Here is a 19,918-nt window from a genome sequence, read left to right as displayed (position 1 = left end):
CAAAAACAGAGCAAACCCCACTAACTAAACATTGGACAACGCAATTTTGTGACGTTAGTGGTGACGAAAATCTCTAAAAGATAAAAAGTTCGTTTGGATTCAGTGGACACGAGCACACGACCATTTGGCCAACCATGCGTGTGAAATCATTCATTTTGAAAATAGTTTTTTTTTTCTTTACTAGTTTTGCTTATGATTTTCTATCAAAAAATTCTTGTACATCAAGTCATAGTGATATATATTGATGTGGAAACGAATGAGAACATTCAACTTACGTGGAAAAGTAGAATTGTTTGACATTAATTTACATACGAAATAATGCTATATATCTTATTATATAAATTTGAGTTTTGAAAGTTAGTCATTAACAACATTTTGACATGTGTCAAGTTTATATCAACTCGAGATTTTGAGATTACAACAAAAAAACAAAATATTCTGTTTTAAACGATATTAATAATGTAAAAATATAATTATCAAAAAGTTACAAAAATTATAATTTTTTTTAATACTTATAAAGAGATTATATATATATTTCATAAATTCAAAATTATAACATTATTTACTTATTTTTAATTTTAAGTTATTAATTCTACAAAAAAAATTGAAATAGGAATAAAGAAAATATACAGTTAATTATTAATTCTAATATTTGTAAATAGTCACTTCTATATAAACATAGATCGTCTCATATTTTCATCTAACAAAATATTTTTTTCAAAAATATTGTTTTCAACTTTGTTCTATTGGTAGAACTTTTTTAATTGAAAGCTAATTTTTTAACAAAAATATATGTGTGTTCCTTTTCTAATACTGCATTTTAAAATTTAATGTAGTATTTTATAGATTTTTTATTTAATTTATCTTTTCACCTTTGAATTATTTGGGATTCATATATTATCGTGTTTATAATTTTCTATTATTTCTTTATTTATGTCAAATTAATTTTCTTCTAATTTTTCAACCTTGATTGGGTGTTCATAGACTCTTTTTTGTGCAAACATAATTTTTACCATTAATTCAATCCTAAAAGGAAGGAGTAGAAGCTCATCGACCTAATAGTTAGACAAAATATGCTAATCAAAAATAAGCTTGAAACAAACGAAGATAGATAGATTGGAAAAACATAAATTGTTGTTGATAGATCCATAGGAGTTCGGAGACTGTGACACGATGGTTTGCGGATAGGTTTAAAAGAATTGATTTGGAAACCATATCACCAAAGTGCACTTATATTTTCGATCAAGGGTTAAGAGAACTTCAGAGTTAAGTGTGCTTGAGCTGAAGTAGTTTCAGCATGAGTGACCTTTCGGGAAGTGATTGTCGTAATTGTGTGAGCGAGGACAAAACAAGTATTATGAGGAAGGGTCGGTAATATGGTGATTTGTAAGGTTGGTAAACAAGTATTCCTCTCGGACGTAACAGACCGGCCGCCGAATATGGGTGAGCCAGGAGTAGACGAGGGGCCCACTGAAGAAGGTGGCCATGAACTGGGAGTGGACATGGGGCTCACTAAAAAATGTAGCATTCAGAGAGTTCCAGAGACAAAGACTACATCATGGTGTGTCAAAGATAGTTGCACAAATACAATGGAAAATTAACATTAGTTACTATCAAAATATTTTGTGACATTAGAAAAGGGTCTTTAGTTTCATTGGTTGTCGGAACAAGCCATTTTGAGATAATTGAAAGACGTAAATATGTTGTCTCCACACATGAGGAAGGAAAAGCCGAGGTTCTTTCTATGGTGGAGGAGGTTGGACGCAAGGTTATCTCCCTAAAGGGAAAAATGTATAGGAGGTTGGACACAAGGTTATTCCCCAAGGGAGGAAGGTGGGGCCAAAGTTCTCTCCATGATAGAGGAGGTTGGACGCAAGATTCTCAGCATAAGGGACGAGGGCGGAGCCGAGGTTCTCTCCATGGTTGGTCATACACTATTGTGATGATACATTATTGATTAGTATACTATGTAATATATACTTTTTTTAGCCAATAATTTTAATAATTAAAAGTACTATGCAAAAGTGAAAGTAAAAAGACATATAATAGTTGACTTAATGTGTTCATACATACATTTTCTAGGTGGTGGTAAAAAAAAATATATATATATATATATATATAACATACAATATATTTAGGTGTAAAAAATACGTTTTTAATGGTAATGGTAATATACATAAAATATTTGTAAATAGATATAAATCAGTATATTATAGCAAAAATAAAACTTATAAATAACATAGAACAAATTTTAATATATTTTTATTAAATTTAATTTAATTTTACAAAAATTTAAACCTGCACATCGGGCGGGTCTTTGTTTAGTCTAAAATAAAAGACTGAGTTAGTCTTTAGATTGAGATAGTCTTTACATTGTGCTAAGTGTTAACCAAAGAAATGTTGAATTGTTGATATTTACAAATTACAATAACATTATAAGTTATTTAATATAACTTTAATTGGATAATAGTTATTTATTTTTGTTATAGTTAATAAGTGATTTTTTTTATGAGATTATGCGAATCTTCATGATTATCTTGTCTCTTACGCAACTAGTTAGTTTGATTCATCCATAAGCTCAAGACATGTCAAAAATAATAATTTTTTTTTTCAAGTTAGAGTGAACGAAAAAGTTAAGCTATTTCATTGTAAATAATATGTCGAAAAACTGCTTTATGGATATGGTTCGTGTAAACATAATTCGTTAGTTTTTTTTTTCATATCTTTTTTCTTATCTTGTTAAAAATATTAATAATATTTAAAGTTTATGAAGTTTCAAAACACTACATCATGAGCATATTATAAGATTGGGATTGAAAAAAAAAAAGAGGTTAAGATCAAGGTTATATGAGGTTCTATTGTAGGTTGGAATTTTTTTCGTAATTCTGAGAAATAATTGAAACGAAAAAAATCTCAGAATTACAATGTTGCTTATCATTCTATGTAGTCGTCAGCGTGTAGGTGCCCCTTCGGTAGAATTTGAATATGTATGCGACGGTAATAGTGCGTTATGATCTGACAATGGGGGCACAATTGATTTGGATCTGAACTTAAAGAATGGTAGGATTGCGTCGTTGTTAACTTCATCATGCATTCTTAGCTCGATGGTGAGACCGTGGAGAAACTTGTAAGTAAAAGATTCCTATACACAACGCCAAATTTTAAATGATCTCATATAAAAATCAAAACTTTGAAATCTATGCACAAGAGTCTTTTTCCATGTTACAAACTCTACTCAAGGGGGCTATATGAAGAGCCGATTTAACAAGAGGAGAAGTGATGGTAATGTCTTAGGCTCTCAACCAAAAAGTGATTTGTGGTACAATATGCATCATATGATTTGTTAAACTTTTGAATGGTGAAGTCTTAGTCAGGAAAACATGCACTACATATTTATGATGCAAATATATTTTTAGACAAATGCATTAAATCGTTTTGTCGATTTTCTCTGTGAGCAAATTGTATTTCATTTGTCTGAAATTTTGAGAAATGAATATGAATTTAAGAGCCTTCACAAGATGTTATTACGTAAGATCAACCGCCTATTCACATTTTTGAAAAATTGAGAATTTTGTTATTTTGCACTCAAAGCAATTCCGATAACGTTATCAAAATTTTGTATCTAAAATAGTTATCTGAAAACTATCTTCAACACGTAATTAACAATATCAGTTTTAATATATAACATTTTACCATAACATTAACTGAACCAACAATTAAGGATGTCATTTTGATATACACTCATTTTAGGAGTTGTTTTTGTTAATTATGTGTCAGCTCTTAGTATTTAATTAATATGTGTGTGTGTTTTTTTTTTTAAAAATTGATATTAAATTTTATTGAACCAAAAATAAGAGCGATGACACTAACATATATTATCACACTGTCATTTTTGCTCATGTAATGTTTATACAAAATTTAAGAAAAAAATTTCAATAAACAAGATTTGTTTCTTTATAAAAAACTATATACATTTGTCACGCCATAATCTGACACAACGAGTATTCGTTGGAATTTTTTCGTAATTATGAAAAACGCTTAAAAGAAAAATACTTATAAAGGTCATGTATTCACATGAATTCTTCATTAATCCTATCAAGACTCTCATCACTAATGGTGATCGTCATCAATTCGGTCTTTGTCGTCGTGCCATCAGTCTATGATATGTGGTCGTCAACTTGAAGCGTCCCTTCGGTAGGATTTGAATCCGTACGCGGTGGTAATAGTGCATTCTGATCCGACAGTGGTGGCACGATTGATTATTTCAGAGGATGGTAGGATTATGTAATTGTTAACTTCATTGTGCATGCATAGCTCAATGGCGAGATTGTGGACATACTTGTAAGTAAAATATCCCTACATACGACGCCAAATGTTAAATGATCTCATATAAGAACCAAAACTTTGAAATCTATACACACAAATCTCTTTCCATGTTACAAACTCTACTCAACGTGGATATGGAGAGCTGATTTAACAAGAGGAGAAGTGATGGTAATTTTTTAGGCTCGACCAAGAAGTGAATGGGAGTACAATATGCATCATATGATTTGCTTAACTTTTGAATGTTAAAGTCTTACTTAGGGGAACATGCACTACATATTTACGATGCAGAAATCTCTTTAGACAAATGCATTAAATCGTTTTGTCGATTATCGTTGTGAGCAAATTGTAGTCCGTTTGTTTGAAATTTTGAGAAATGAATATGAAATTAAGAGCCTCCAAAAGATGTCATTACGTAAGATCAACCGCCTATTCACATTTTTAAAAAATTGAGAATTTTGTTGTTTTTCCCTCGAAGCAATTCCGATAAGGTTATCCAAATTTTGTATCTAAAATAGTAATACGAAAACTATCTTCAATACGTAATTAAAAATATCAATTTAAAATATAACATTTTACCATAATATCAACTGAAACCAACAATTAAGGATGTCATTTTGATTCACACTCATTTTAGGAGATGTTTTTGTTAATTATGTGTCAGCTCTTCATATTTGATCAATATGTGTGTGTGTTCTTTAAAAAATTGATATTAAATTTTATTGAACTGAAAATCAGAGCGATGACACTAACATAAATTATTACAATATCATTTTTGCTCCTCTAATGTTATACAAAATTTAAGAAAATAAATATCAATAAACAAAATTTGTTTCTTTATAAAAACTATATATATTTGTCACGCCATTATCTGACACAACGAGTGGCCGTTGGAATTTTTTGTAATTATGAAGAATACTTGAAAGAATTTTTTTTATAAAGGTCATGTATTCACATAAATCTTCATTAATCGTATCAAGACTCTCATCACTAATGGTGATCGCCATCAATTCGGTCTTTGTCATCGTGTCATCAATCTATGATATGTGGCTGTCACTTTGTAGCGTCCCTTCCTTAGGATTTGAATCCGTACATGGTGGTAATAGTGCATACTGATCCGACAGTGGTGGCACAATTGATTTGGATCTGAGTTCAGAGTATGGTAGAATTCTGTCATTGTTAACTTCATTATGCATGCTTAGCTCAATGGCGAGATTGTGGACATACTTGTAAGTAAAAGATCCCTACATAGAAAGCCAAATTTTGAATGCTCTCATATAAGAACCAAAACTTTGAAATCTATAGACAAAAGTCACTTTCGATGTTACAAACTCTACTCAACATGACTATATGGAGAGCCGATTTAAACAAGAGGAGAAGTGATGGTAATGTTTTAGGTTCGACCAACAAGTGATTTGGAGTACAATATGCATCGTATGATTTGCTTAACTTTTGAATGTTAAAGTCTTACTCAGGGGAACATGCACTACATATTTACAATGCAAATATCACTTTAGACAAATGCATTAAATCGTTTTGTCGATTATCTTTGTGAGCAAATTGTAGTCCGTTTGTTTGAAATTTTGAGAAATAAATATGAATTTAAGAGCCTCCAAAAGATGTCATTATGTAAGATCAACTGCTTATGCTTATTTTTTTAAATTTGAAAATTTTGTTGTTTTGCCCTCGAAACAATTCCGATAAGGTTATCCAAATTTTGTATCTACAATAGTAACCCAAAAATTATCTCAAACACGTAACTAAAAATATCAATTCAAAAATAGAATATTTTACCATAACATCAATTGAAACCAACAATTGAAGATGTCATTTTGATTCACACTCATTTTAGGAGATGTTTTTATTAATTATGTGTCAGCTCTTAATATTTGATCAATGTATGTGTGTATGTGTTTTTTTATATTGATATTAAATTTTATTGAACCGAAAATAAGAGTGATGACACTAATATAATTTTTTACACTATCATTTTTGCTCCTATAATGTTTATACAAAATTTAAGAAAATAAACATCAACAAACAAGATTTGTTTCTTTATAAAAACTAAATATATTTCCCCATTTTGTTGATGACTCTTCCTTTCCTTAAAATTGTTTTTTTTAAAACAAATGCTAATGTTGTTTAAAAAAAAAAAACTTTTTACCAAATCACAATTGTTCTTCAGCTGAAATGATAATATGCCCTTTCCCACTTTTGTTGTAAAAACATTAGATAAAATAAATTTTAAATTAAAAAAAATATCATTTTTTTTAAAAAGAAGATTTTTATAAATGAATTAATACATACATATGTACTAATGTACCAACGCATATCAAAATCTATCCAAAACTTGGATTTCTTGGTTGACGTGGCCCAACCAAAATCTCAAGTTCTCTGCGGATGACGAACCATCTCCAATATCTCTCTTTTTTAATCAAACCACGGTTACATAAAATTCGTGATTCATGAAGTTTGCTTTCTTGTCGTTTTATTTTTAAAATAAGTCTCCATCTTTTAACAGTTCTTCTTCAACTCTCCACCACCACCATTGTCACCAACACCACCATTTAACATACACTTTTGTTTTTAGTGGATTCTTCTCCTAAAGTGCGTTTTATGCTATATTGTTTTCACTGTTCTTGATAACATAAGTTTTCCTAAAATTATATTCTCTATAAAAATCGTACTTACATTCTCAAAGTTTTCAACTTTTTTTTTTCTTTTTTCTTTCTGAGGTTCAGAAAAAAAAAGTCACCTTTTTTCTAATGGCTTCATCTGCATTTGCTTTTCCTTCTTACATAATAACCAAAGGAGCTTCAACTGATTCTTGCAAATCAACTCCTTTGTCTTCTTCTCGATCTTTGGTTACAGATCTTTCTTCGCCATGTCTGAGACCCAACAACAACAACAATTCCCATGTAAGTTGACTTCTCTCTTCTCTTCTTCTCTGCTTCATCGGTGAAAGTATACTTTAGGAAGGAACTGTGAGATTTTTTATAGCTACCCGTTTGGTGAAATCTTGAATTAAATAATGGGTTTACTTTGTTTTTGTCTAAAGTCAAACAAATTGGACTCCTTTTTTATATGTTAGTTTATTGGAAATTTCAAGAAAAGTATTGTGAAATTGGACTCTTTTTAGTTCTGAATTCTGGGAACTGATTAGAGAAAACGACAGCTTTTGGTCTTTATATTATTGTTGTAACTTGGGGGGTTTGTGTTGTGTACACTTTACAGTCAAACAGAAAGGCAAAAGTGTATGCTTCACTTGCAGAGAAGGGTGAGTATTATTCAAACAGACCACCAACTCCGTTACTTGACACAATCAACTACCCAATCCACATGAAAAATCTTTCTGTCAAGGTAAAAACTTTAAGCTTTGGTCTATTTGGTTTTAGCTTTCTACAAAATTGTTGTCCCAAATTGATAGGATTGGTGGTGGCATGCAGGAACTGAAACAACTGTCTGATGAGCTGAGATCAGATGTGATCTTCAATGTGTCTAAAACCGGTGGACATTTGGGGTCAAGTCTTGGTGTTGTGGAGCTTACCGTGGCTCTTCATTACATTTTCAACACTCCACAGGACAAGATTCTTTGGGATGTTGGTCATCAGTCTTATCCTCACAAGATTCTTACAGGGAGAAGAGGAAAGATGCCGACCATGAGGCAAACCAATGGTCTCTCCGGTTTCACCAAACGAGGAGAGAGTGAACATGATTGCTTTGGTACAGGACACAGTTCAACCACTATTTCTGCTGGCTTAGGTAATCTAAACTAATCAATCAGTCCCTTTAGTGTCTTTTCCTTTGTCTTGTTTTGTCTAGAAAGTAAACAGTAGTAACAAGAAAACAAGACTGAATCAGAAATTTTGGGTTTACAGGAATGGCGGTAGGAAGGGATTTGAAGGGTAATAACAACAACGTGGTTGCTGTGATTGGTGATGGTGCGATGACGGCAGGGCAGGCTTATGAAGCCATGAACAATGCAGGATATCTAGACTCTGATATGATTGTGATTCTCAATGACAACAAGCAAGTCTCATTACCTACTGCTACTTTGGATGGACCAAGTCCACCTGTTGGAGCTTTGAGTAGTGCTCTTAGTCGCTTACAGTCTAACCCGGCTCTCAGGGAGTTGAGAGAAGTCGCAAAGGCAAGTTTTTTTTTTCCATTTCTTTTCTTGGATGGCTAAGAGTCCTTATGGAGTTGATAAGAATGTTAGCTTTTGTTGTCTATAGGGTGTGACAAAGCAAATAGGCGGGCCGATGCACCAATTGGCTGCTAAGGTAGATGAGTATGCTCGAGGAATGATAAGCGGGACTGGATCATCACTGTTTGAAGAACTAGGTCTTTACTATATTGGTCCAGTTGATGGGCACAACATAGACGATATGGTGGCTATTCTCAAAGAAGTTAAGAGTGCAAGAACTACAGGACCAGTACTTATTCATGTCGTGACAGAGAAAGGTCGTGGTTATCCTTACGCAGAGAGAGCTGATGACAAATACCATGGTAAATGGACTTACCATTCTTCTTTAGTTCTTAAGAAATGCAGTATGTATTGATTCTTTTTTCTTTCAGGTGTTGTCAAATTTGATCCAGCGACGGGTAAACAGTTCAAAACTACTAATAAGACACAGTCTTACACAACTTACTTTGCGGAGGCATTAGTAGCGGAAGCAGAGGTAGACAAAAATGTTGTTGCGATTCATGCAGCCATGGGAGGTGGGACTGGTTTAAATCTCTTCCAACGTCGCTTCCCAACAAGATGTTTTGATGTTGGGATAGCAGAACAACACGCAGTTACTTTTGCTGCGGGTTTAGCTTGTGAAGGTCTTAAGCCCTTCTGTGCTATATATTCGTCTTTCATGCAGCGTGCTTATGACCAGGCAAGTTCAAACATCTTAAACTAGTTTACTTTTTAATGAAACGTTTTAGAAAACTAATAGAGTATATGGATGGTGACCTTCTCTGTATAGGTTGTACATGATGTCGATTTGCAAAAGTTACCGGTGAGATTTGCGATGGATAGAGCTGGGCTAGTTGGAGCTGATGGTCCGACACATTGTGGAGCTTTTGATGTGACGTTTATGGCTTGCCTTCCTAACATGATAGTTATGGCTCCATCAGATGAAGCTGATCTTTTTAACATGGTTGCAACTGCTGCTGCGATTGATGATCGTCCTTCTTGTTTCCGTTACCCTAGAGGTAACGGTATTGGCGTTGCGTTACCTCCAGGAAACAAAGGTGTTCCCATTGAGGTATAACTTAATCTGATCTTCTCATATTATTTTTTTCTCTCTTCCTTAAACTATATTGATCATAAAAACAAACTCTTTGGGGATATTTCAGATTGGGAGAGGTAGAATTTTAAAGGAAGGAGAGAGGGTTGCGCTGTTAGGTTATGGCTCAGCAGTTCAGAGCTGTTTAGGAGCAGCCATAATGCTCGAAGAACGTGGATTAAACGTAACTGTAGCAGATGCAAGGTTTTGCAAGCCATTGGACCGTGCTCTCATTCGCAGCTTAGCTAAATCGCACGAGGTGCTTATTACAGTTGAAGAAGGTTCGATTGGAGGGTTTGGATCGCATGTTGTTCAGTTCCTTGCTCTCGATGGTCTTCTTGATGGGAAACTCAAGGTTACTTACTTACTTACTTACATATATATGTTCTGTCTTTTCAAAATCTATTGTTTCTAATTTGCAAACTTTGTATACAGTGGAGACCAATGGTACTGCCGGATCGGTACATCGACCACGGTGCACCAGCTGATCAACTAGCTGAAGCTGGACTCATGCCATCTCACATCGCAGCAACCGCACTTAACTTAATCGGTGCACCAATGGAAGCTCTGTTCTGAGAGTAAGAGTCTGTGGCTAAAACATATATACGAACATCCTAAATGCAACGGAAGGTTTATTCTAATCAAGGTTCCCGCCGAAAAGAAGTAGCAGAAAAAGTCCTTTAGCAACTGAGATGATTTAAGAAAAAACGCAAAGGCAAGGTTGTATGGTTGAGTAAAAAATTAGTGTTATGGTAAAATTGGTATTTTTTATTTTTGTAATTTTGTTTAGGGGTGTGATGAAGATCGAGTTGTACAATCATCTAACATGCATCTTGTAAAAATCAATTACATTTCTTTGTGTATCTTCATTTAACCTTTGTGTGAGATGTCTGGTACGAGTGATTCGAACGCACCAATCCGCTGACCTGGAATTTTTTCCGGTTTACTTTCTTTAACAAAAGCTCCAACTCCCAAGACCAAGACTCTAAAGTCTCAAGGCATGGAAAGGCGCTATATGAGAAAGAGTTATCTATCTTGTTAATTACTCACTGAAAACAATTTAATTTTTTGTTTTACCTTTCATTAACACATCATTTCATTTGTTTTAACTTTTAAGTAATTAGAAAGCTAAAAATAAAAGATAAAACTGGATATTTGATTGATAATATTGCCAAGTAAATACAAAATGATAAGTAATATGAAACAAAAATTTAACTCTAGAATGACAAGTAAAAAAATCCGGAGGAAATAAGAAAAGAAAAGATACTATAGAAATTATGTTCTTGTCTAATACTCTTTCCTATTCGAATTAGTTTTCGTGTTTGTTTCTCACAAATTAAAAAATGGATAAATTTGATATTATATCATTTTTGACTATTAAAATTCTAAAGTATTTGATATTTTATTTATATAGTAAATGGCGAATGAGATATTTTTTCTATTAAAAATGACATAGGAAAACGAAAAAGATAACTAAATTGAAAAAAAGTGAATCTAGAATGACAACTATTTTGAAATGGAGAGAGTACTTCATATTTTTTTAACATTTCATATTTTTTAAATAAGATGATTAAGATTATGTTTTTTTAGTAAAGATCATTTTATGCAATTTTTACTTTGTAATGTGTCTATAGTCTGTATCAAACAAACTTAATGTAGTGTAAATCTTAATTAAATTGAATTATAAAAAAAGACACCACATATATAGTACCTTAATTATGCATCTAATTCGGAGCCAGGCCTTCGTATGCTTGGAGAAGCATCTTACATGGTCGAGATCTTCTGGTCAAAAGATTAAGACTGTGTATTGGAGATGGCTCTTCCACTAGTGTTTGGACAAGACAGTGGCTTCAGGATGGGAGGATGAGAGCTCCGCTGATGAAGAATCCTTTGATTGATCTGGAGATGATGGTGAACGATCTCATTGATCCGGTAACCAAATATTGGGATTTAAATGTGTTACAGGAACATTTTTTCCCAAGAGATATAGAACTAATTCGGAAGATAAAACCGGTTGTCTCCTCTCCGGATTACAACTGTTGGCAGCACAATAAAACTGGTGAATATTCAGTAAGGTCTGGCTATTGGCTTGCGGCTCAGGAACATAATGCAGAATCCATCCAAGAGGCAACTTGGCAACCCTCTCTGAACGCTATTAAAGATTTAATTTGGGATTCTCTCGCTCCAACAAAATTAAAGATCTTCATGTGGAAAGCAATGAGTGGAGCTCTACCCGTAGCAAAAAGGCTTTTGACAAGGGGGATCATCTTAGACCAGAGATGTCAAATCTGTGGAATGGAAGGAGAGTCAATCAACCATTTACTGTTTATTTGCCCTATTGCTAGACAGGTTTGGGCTCTCTCTGATATTCCATCTCCAGAGTCGGGTTTTAGTGAATCTTCCATCTATCAAAACTTCTACTACATCTTGAAGTTAGCAATCAAAGCCCCATGAGAAGGTAATGTGAGACGTACTATCCCTTGGATCTTGTTGAACCTTTGGAAAAACCGCAATAGCCTTGTTTTCGAAGGATTAGCCTATTTAGTTCCTCAAATGATAGTGGAAATGAAAGAGGATACGATTACTGGTTCCAAGCACAACAAGTTGAAGAAGAAGAAGCTCAACACGATGTCCCAAGTGAGAGACCGATAAGATCAAGTTGGCGACCCCCAGATAGACATTGGTTAAAATGTAATATCGCCTTCTATTGGGATAAAGTGAAGTGTTCGGGAGGTGCTGCTTGGGTTCTCCGTAACTTTAAAGGTAAAGTCTTACTACACTCTAGAAGATCCTTCAACTTTATAGACTCCAAAAAAGAGATGGAATTGGAATGCTGGTTGTGGTCTCTAGAGAGTCTTAGAAGTCTCAATATTATAAGAGTCATTCTCGCTGCTGAGGAAAAAGACATGATACAAGCCATTTTAAGACCGGAGGCTTGTCCATCTTATAAGTTTCAATCTGAGATTTTGTTAGCAAGCTTAAAGGAGATACCCTTTTGGAAACTTTTGAAAGAGGATAGAAATGTAAACAAGGGAGCATTTCTTATCGCTAAAAGTGTCATTAGGGAGGATCGACTACAATCATATGTTGCAGTGGGGCATCCTATATGGTTGCAAGATTTGTTCATTCAAGAGAGTTTCGTTACTGTTAGGTGACGACTTTTTGGTCTCTCTTTCTTTGCTGATGATTGTTATCGATCCTTATCATTTTTTGGTGTTTCAATACATTGTAAAATAACTTTGTTTGGGTCTATAATGAATTATTCAGACGAAAAAAAAATATAGTACCTTAATTATGCTCTTATCCCTCTTTCATTAAAAACGGTTTATTTTAGGATTATTATTTTTACTTCATAAAGATGAATGTAATCAATTTTCTATAGTGTATTAGTTTATCTTTACCACAAAAACATACTATAATGTAAATCTTAATTAAATTGATAAGCTCAAACAATAAAATAAAATTCAAATTGATAAGAAAATTAATTTATTAATATATGTGAATAATTTAAAACAAACAACTTCAAAAAAAAACAGCCAATACATAGGTGATAGGTTAATATATGTGATTTATAGTTCATGCAATGCAATAGACTTGCTTTTTTTTTTTTTCTCGAAAATGATATGAAACTTGATGCCACAAAACCTGTAAAAAGGTCTATTTTGACGAAACTACACATTACGAAATAGTACATTTGGCGTTGGGATTTCCATCACTGAACATCATCAGAAACTTCTCCAATTCAGTACGCTCATCACCCTTCTTCTCACTTTTGACCACAATCTCCACGTCTTCACATGTTACTTTCTTGAGTTTTTTCAACAACTTCTCCTCGTTAAAACTCCCAGTGACCACAATCTTTTGGTTCTTAGTATCCGTCACACATGATGCAACTCCTAATAATCAATCATACATTACACAAAACAATTATTACAACATGGACGCAATTATATATACTTAAAACTAAATATTAATTATTCTACCTTTGAATTTGGGTATGGTTTCAGTCATAATTCTCTTACATTCGTCACAGTTATCCGGTATCTTGAATGCGACATCCCTAACAGTAGAACATATCGAAGAAGAGTGACTAAGAGAAATTTTCATAAACATGGTTTTAAGAATATAAACTACGCTGACCTGTTAGGAATAGGACCATTTGCGGCTGAAAGCGGTAAGCAAGACAAACCCATCTTTTTTTTTAACTTTGTTAGCCACCAAACAAATAAATTAAGATGGATCCATTTATCGACAGCCTAAAACACTTTATTATATACACACACATTCACACAAATGCAGAACACATAGACACGACAGACAATATTTTTTTTGAACAAGTGCAAAAAAAAAGAAATACATTATAGATTATCCAGTCATTGATCAATACCATATACAGTATGCTTTTTCTAGGTGTATAAATATTATAAGCTAATGTATATACACATTTTTTTTTGCATAGGGAAACACATCTTATTAAAATTTAATTACATATTATTTTATAAGTGCTAAACAAGCATTTTATCAATAAATTAAATTTTCAGATATCTTTGAAATTAGACCTCAAACATTTCTCAATTTAATTTTGTATTTTAGTTATAAAATATTATTATACTCTAATTTTCTTAATTCTTAGGCTTTCTTGTTTGTTTTTTTTCTATTACTTGTGAATATTATTTAATTTATTTTTTAGCTTTAATATTTCTATATATCTTATTATATAAAGTTTGATGTCAAAGTTATTCATCTTATTATATAAAACTAGATGTCAAAGTTACTAATTAACTAGATCGTGACACGTGTCAACATCTGAATAACAAAATTGTGACACGTGTCAATTATATCATCTTAATGGTAATGTACGTAGATAGTAGATTTATATACATTAGTGTATTATAGCAAAAAAAGAAACTACTATTTTCTATAACTAAAAGTTTATCTATTTACTTTTATACGTTATTTTTACTTAGGAAAAGAATTTAATATATATAAATAACTTTGAACTTATCTACACATTCATGACCACACCAGTCATAGAACCTTGGCCCACCGGCCAACACAACTAAAATCCAAGATTAAACCACCATCAACTCTCGAGGTCTACATTCTGTCGTTATGTTTATACCCATGTCCTAGATATTGCTTGCTCCCAACTCCTCCACCCTTAGGTCGAAACCTTCAAGCCATACCGATCTCACTCTAAGACCAGCGTCTTCGAATTATACTGTCTCACTCTTAGACCACAATCCTTAATGACTATAAACATCTCCTGACAAAAAGTACCTCTTGTGGTCTGAGTAAACATTGGAATGTTACACCTTCCCACTCAACTTCTAATATCCAACTGGATTACCCACCAAACAGAGAAATATCTGCTCCAACTGCATATGTCCACCTATCCACCTCTCTAGGCTCGATACCTCTCGAGAAGAATTTAGTACCGGTCATCTACAACCACTCCATCCTCCTAACATAAGATAGAAACTCCTCAAAATCTGCAGCCCTCGACTACACCCCGCCACGAAGCCACATGTGGCACAACTGGAGCCTACACTAGTACCACTCTCAGTAACCGCTCCAACAACACGTCAACAGATCCGCCAAGCGATCATCTCGACCCTGGGATCCACTTGTTGTAACCCAACACTTGTGTTTCCAGAATGTCCATCACGCTCACCGGCTAACCCCCTCTGGTCCCTCCTGATACACTTGCGACATCTGACGTACATCCTCGCGAAACTCTGGACCACACACTCGCTGGCCTCAGGAACCTGTCCGACCACAACCAAGACTACGCCCACGTCTACGACCAACAACTCAAACACCTTTAACCAATGCACTTCCAAGAACAGAGACTAACAAGCATAAAACAACCCAAAACCACACACAATAACATAACATACCATGGAATCTCATTGAAGGCTCGAAGAGAGTGTTCTAGGACTCCATGTCACACACAATTGACTAACTCACATAATCAATCACAGCATGAAAATCCACAACATCAACGTGAACCGAAACCTAGAGTCGTAAGGGCTCTAATACTAGACTGAAATGACCTGACCCGTTTTTTATAATACTAAATAACAAATAATAGTAATAAATAATAAATAATAAATAAATAACCCAAAGAGAGGCCCTCCATTGAGGCGATCCTCCCATCCACGAGTTATACACACAAGCGAATAAAGAGTACAACTACAAATAAAATATAACAAACCAACCATTAAATAGAACAATCAATAACACTTTCACCGTACCTAAACATCATCACACAAAACAAGTCATACAACCTAATCGCTTAGATAAGCTCATGGTCACGCACTCACCTTAACAAGTGATTCATAAAAATGACTACAACCAAAAGAGAGGCCCTCCAAATGCCAGGAACAACCAAAATTGCTCCTACAACCAATCAAAACAACAAACAAGCGTTGAAACCAAACTGCCAGGAAAAACAGAAAAGAACAAACTCAAAGGTGAAACCACGAAATTAAAACAAATCGTTAACTTTTTTATCCCTCCGGATAAAAGCAAATTCTAGAAGTCCAGAAGCTTCCCACAAAATTTTGGCATGATCAGATCTCAGATGAACCCGCAACCGAGCCCGAAACACCTGCTGGTATTAATTTGCGACTGAAAGAACGTGTCCGACAAAACTGCCCATAACTCACAGAGCTTAAATCCAAATACAGTTCTGTAAAGAGGAGAATGACTGACTATGAAAGGATTGGGAATAACGCCATTAAATTTCGTTACCTTTGACAACAATTTGATTTGTCGAAAACCATTTCCTCCCAAACTCTAACGATTTTGTTCCTGTTCCTTCTCTCTAACACAAAGCTTTGTTGATCTCTTTCTCCTTCTCACCAAAACGACCAAGATCTCTCTCTCTCTTACTCTTTGAACAACCAAACCTGAGCAATTATATAATTCGTTTCGATCTCTAAACCTTGAAAATCTTTTTTTATTTATGCCCTTCCAGATTGCTCATAAAATTCATGGTAATCGAAGAAGTTGATCAGGATCACCTTGTTGAGAGGCATCCCTCCAAAAACAAAATTCAAATTCGAGTACACCGACTCATATGGAAAACCCTCTGATGAGACCAGAGTCGAAAATAAATCCCAAACTTCACACGAGCGACGACAGTAAAAAACGTGATTAATAGTCTCAACCGCAGAGTCACACTTTTTACACCAAATATCACATTAGACATATCGGTGTGTCTATTTACTTTTATAGATAATTTTTACTTACTAAAAATATTTACTTTATTAAATTTTATTTTATTTTTAAAACTATAAATCCGGGCGAGTCCTAATCTAGTATTAGATAAATGTGGTGCAGTTATCAAAGAAAACTATGCCATGTCATTTTCTGTAATGTTTTTGTCTATAAAAGCAAGATAAACAAAAAAAAATCAGCAAAGGTAGTTAAATGATGTTATCCAAACCAGCTATATACAGAAGTTTCTTAGTTTTTTTCCTTAAATTGTTCAACTATTTCGGGGGGGGGGGGGGGGGGGGGGGGGGGGGTTCTACACAGAAGATCTTATTTTTATTGGATGTAAAAATTTGGGGATGACATAATTCTCATTGTTCGATAATGGGGGGGGGGGGGGGGGGGGGGTTCTACACAGAAGATCTTATTTTTATTGGATGTAAAAATTTGGGGATGACATAATTCTCATTGTTCGATAATCTTGAGACAACATGATGTTGTCTTCTCCAAGATTCTCACACACTCAAGAACACACGATTGATCCGAGAGAAACTAGTGGCGTTAGAGAATTTTGGGCCGATGCCTAGGACACCTCAATTAGTGCATGCATTTTAGATAGGGTATTTAAGAATGGAAAAAAAAAAAAGAAGAAAAAAAGAAAAGAAACAGAGAGTGTGAAATACGTATTTTTATCTTAAAAAGTTGAGTTCTCTAGTTGAGAACCTAACAAATGTATTAATATTTTAGTTTATATCTTATTAGTATTAAAATATCATGAATTTATCATGAATCTTGTTTTCAAACACTTGTTCATTATCAATCTAGATGTCTTAACCGATAAAGATGCTCTTAATGAACAAGTTTTTGAAAACAAATCTGATGCTCTAGATGAACAAGTGTTCTTAAGATTATCTTGGCTATATTCTCTAATCCAAGTCTGTTGCTTTAGATGAACAAGTGTTTTTAAGCTAATATTTGTTATTCTCTGATCATTTTATTAATTAATGTGAAGTAAATTGGATTTCTTGATAGGATCACCAAACCCATGTTATCTAGCTTTATTACATCTAGATTGAACTGTTCAACCATGTTATTGTAACACTGGTAACCGGTAAGTGAGCTTTGATAAGGAATCGGAATTTCCTAATTATCACACTGCTCTTTATTTGAATGGTTCTAGACGTGCCTCCCCAATGCGATGTTGTCACATGCATGTCTCTTACGTAACTTTGCATTGAATGGTGTTTTGATTGGGTAAAGTCTGCGCGCATGCCATGCAGTTTGGTTTTGGATAGTTTGCATTTGCATTTAATACTTGTTTGAGTTAAATATCGTCCTTTAGATTTAGGAGATCCGTCATTAATACTTATATGGGCGCTACTTCAATAACATAAGTATATTGGTCTTTTGGACCAGCGGTAAAAATATGTGAACACGATCCTAATTTGGATAACATGATGGATAAAGTCACATGTTACTACTCAATATAGTCTGGGTGCGTCATTTGTCAATGCAGGTTTATTTGACTGAGTGTTCAGACGACCATAATTTAGCAACATCCCTCCAACAGAACCCTTCGATCTCTAATCAAGATTCCACCAATAATCTATTCTATTAAAGCTAAGGTACTCATCAGACTCAAATTGGACCATGACTTTGTTTTGGTACGTTTTTCATTAAAAATGATTAGAAAATCACTTAATTTAATTAAATTAACCTATGATTACTATTTTCCGTAATAACCATTATACCCTCTATTCAATCACTAAATATCCGCCAGGTCGGGACGCGGATACTGTATGATCCGGAAACAGAAGAAACAAAATTAACGGATCTGTTTGTACTCAATGTCTAAAATATTCGGATCATGTTTTTGATTTGGTTCAAGAATAGTTATTTCCGTTACCAAACAAAGTTATTCGTTAGAGGCAAACACTCAGATTTAATTGTTTTTAAGGTATCTAAATTAAAACCATATATGTTAATTACCAAAATTTAAGCTAATTGCTTAATTACCGAGATTGATCTTATCAATTAATCTTTCAGTATAATCTTTTAAAAGAGATATTTTGTGATTCAGTTAAAATCTTTGAAAACGAATATTCATCTTACCAAATCTTACTACATTGCTTGATTTCCGAGATTATCATTTTTCTCTACTCTTTTACGATAAAGTTTGAAAAGGAATATTCATCTATCAGTTGGAACGAATCAAGTAAGTAAATATATTTTGCGTATATTAGAAATATCAAATCTTAACTTCTAATTGATAACATAAATCTACCTAATTTCACTATAAATATATTATGAGCTTCCTATTGAAATATTATACTAAAAGAAGACATTTAAAATTGAGAAATTCCTTTAAATACCACTAAAAAAGTTTTTATTTTCCAAAAATACCACATCTTTTTTTTTCCAAAAATACCACAAAAGATTTTTTTTTCCAAAATTACCACAAACACAAAAAATTGATTTTTAAGGATGTAGAATTTTTTTTTTTAGGTTTGGGTTTACATATTTAGTTTTAGGGTATAGTTTTTAGGGATAGGGTTTAGTATTTAGAATTTAGGAATTAATTTTTAGTATTAGAACTTTAATTCAATTATGTGGTATTTTTGGAAAAAATACATTTTAGTGGTATTTTTGGAAAAAAAACTAATTTGTGATATTTTTGGAATAAAAACATATTTTAGTGGTATTTATAACAATTGCCCTTTAAAATTCGTTAGACAAAATGATGGTTCTCCTCCTTTCATACACTCCCTTGAAAGATCTGAAACCATACAAAAATGTTTGGCGTATTTAAGTTAAAATTCTCCATAGTTGGAGAATGAATACCGCTAAACTTGGTGAATCAATAGAACTGATTCTGGCTGACGAAACAGTATGCATTTTAGTATAGATTTAATATTCTTTTACTAATCGATTCATATCAATTCATTCTAACTGTGTTTTTTTTTATATATATAGGGTGACAAAATAGGAGCTACAGTGTGAAAAGATTATATCAAGAAGTTTGAAGCTGATTTGGAGTATTTTTGTTTGGTTTATATAAGGTGTATTTTTGTAATCCTTCAGATTCTATATTATAA

At 33.3% G+C, this 19,918-nt stretch overlaps 3 protein-coding genes across 3 annotated transcripts; 2 read left to right on the top strand and 1 right to left on the bottom strand.

Moving 5' to 3' along the window:
- The first annotated feature begins 6,622 nt into the window (after window positions 1–6,622).
- Window positions 6,623–10,487, top strand: LOC104718847 (1-deoxy-D-xylulose-5-phosphate synthase, chloroplastic). The gene is made up of 9 exons (XM_010436649.3): window positions 6,623–7,241; window positions 7,558–7,683; window positions 7,770–8,085; window positions 8,202–8,473; window positions 8,559–8,832; window positions 8,902–9,209; window positions 9,300–9,581; window positions 9,673–9,957; window positions 10,038–10,487. Exons 1-9 carry the CDS (start codon window positions 7,089–7,091, stop codon window positions 10,176–10,178), a joined length of 2,157 nt encoding a protein of 718 aa, XP_010434951.2. The 5' UTR covers window positions 6,623–7,088; the 3' UTR covers window positions 10,179–10,487.
- A 978-nt stretch (window positions 10,488–11,465) lies between these two features.
- LOC147936055 (uncharacterized) lies at window positions 11,466–12,757 on the top strand. Its single transcript, XM_087468573.1, has 2 exons — window positions 11,466–12,034; window positions 12,133–12,757. The coding sequence occupies exons 1-2, from the start codon at window positions 11,466–11,468 to the stop codon at window positions 12,755–12,757; spliced, it is 1,194 nt and encodes a 397-aa protein (XP_087324699.1).
- A 314-nt stretch (window positions 12,758–13,071) lies between these two features.
- On the bottom strand, window positions 13,072–13,841 carry LOC104718846 (heavy metal-associated isoprenylated plant protein 19-like). Its single transcript, XM_010436648.2, has 3 exons — window positions 13,743–13,841; window positions 13,586–13,662; window positions 13,072–13,498 (listed from the first exon to the last, which is right to left on the bottom strand). The coding sequence occupies exons 1-3, from the start codon at window positions 13,793–13,795 to the stop codon at window positions 13,281–13,283; spliced, it is 348 nt and encodes a 115-aa protein (XP_010434950.2). The 5' UTR covers window positions 13,796–13,841; the 3' UTR covers window positions 13,072–13,280.
- Window positions 13,842–19,918: the final 6,077 nt, after the last annotated feature.

Source organism: Camelina sativa, chromosome 10 (assembly GCF_030686135.1).
Source record: "Camelina sativa cultivar CO46 ecotype springtype chromosome 10, ASM3068613v1".
NCBI classification, from domain to species: domain Eukaryota; kingdom Viridiplantae; phylum Streptophyta; class Magnoliopsida; order Brassicales; family Brassicaceae; genus Camelina; species Camelina sativa.
This window is presented reverse-complemented; position numbering and strand designations above follow the sequence as displayed.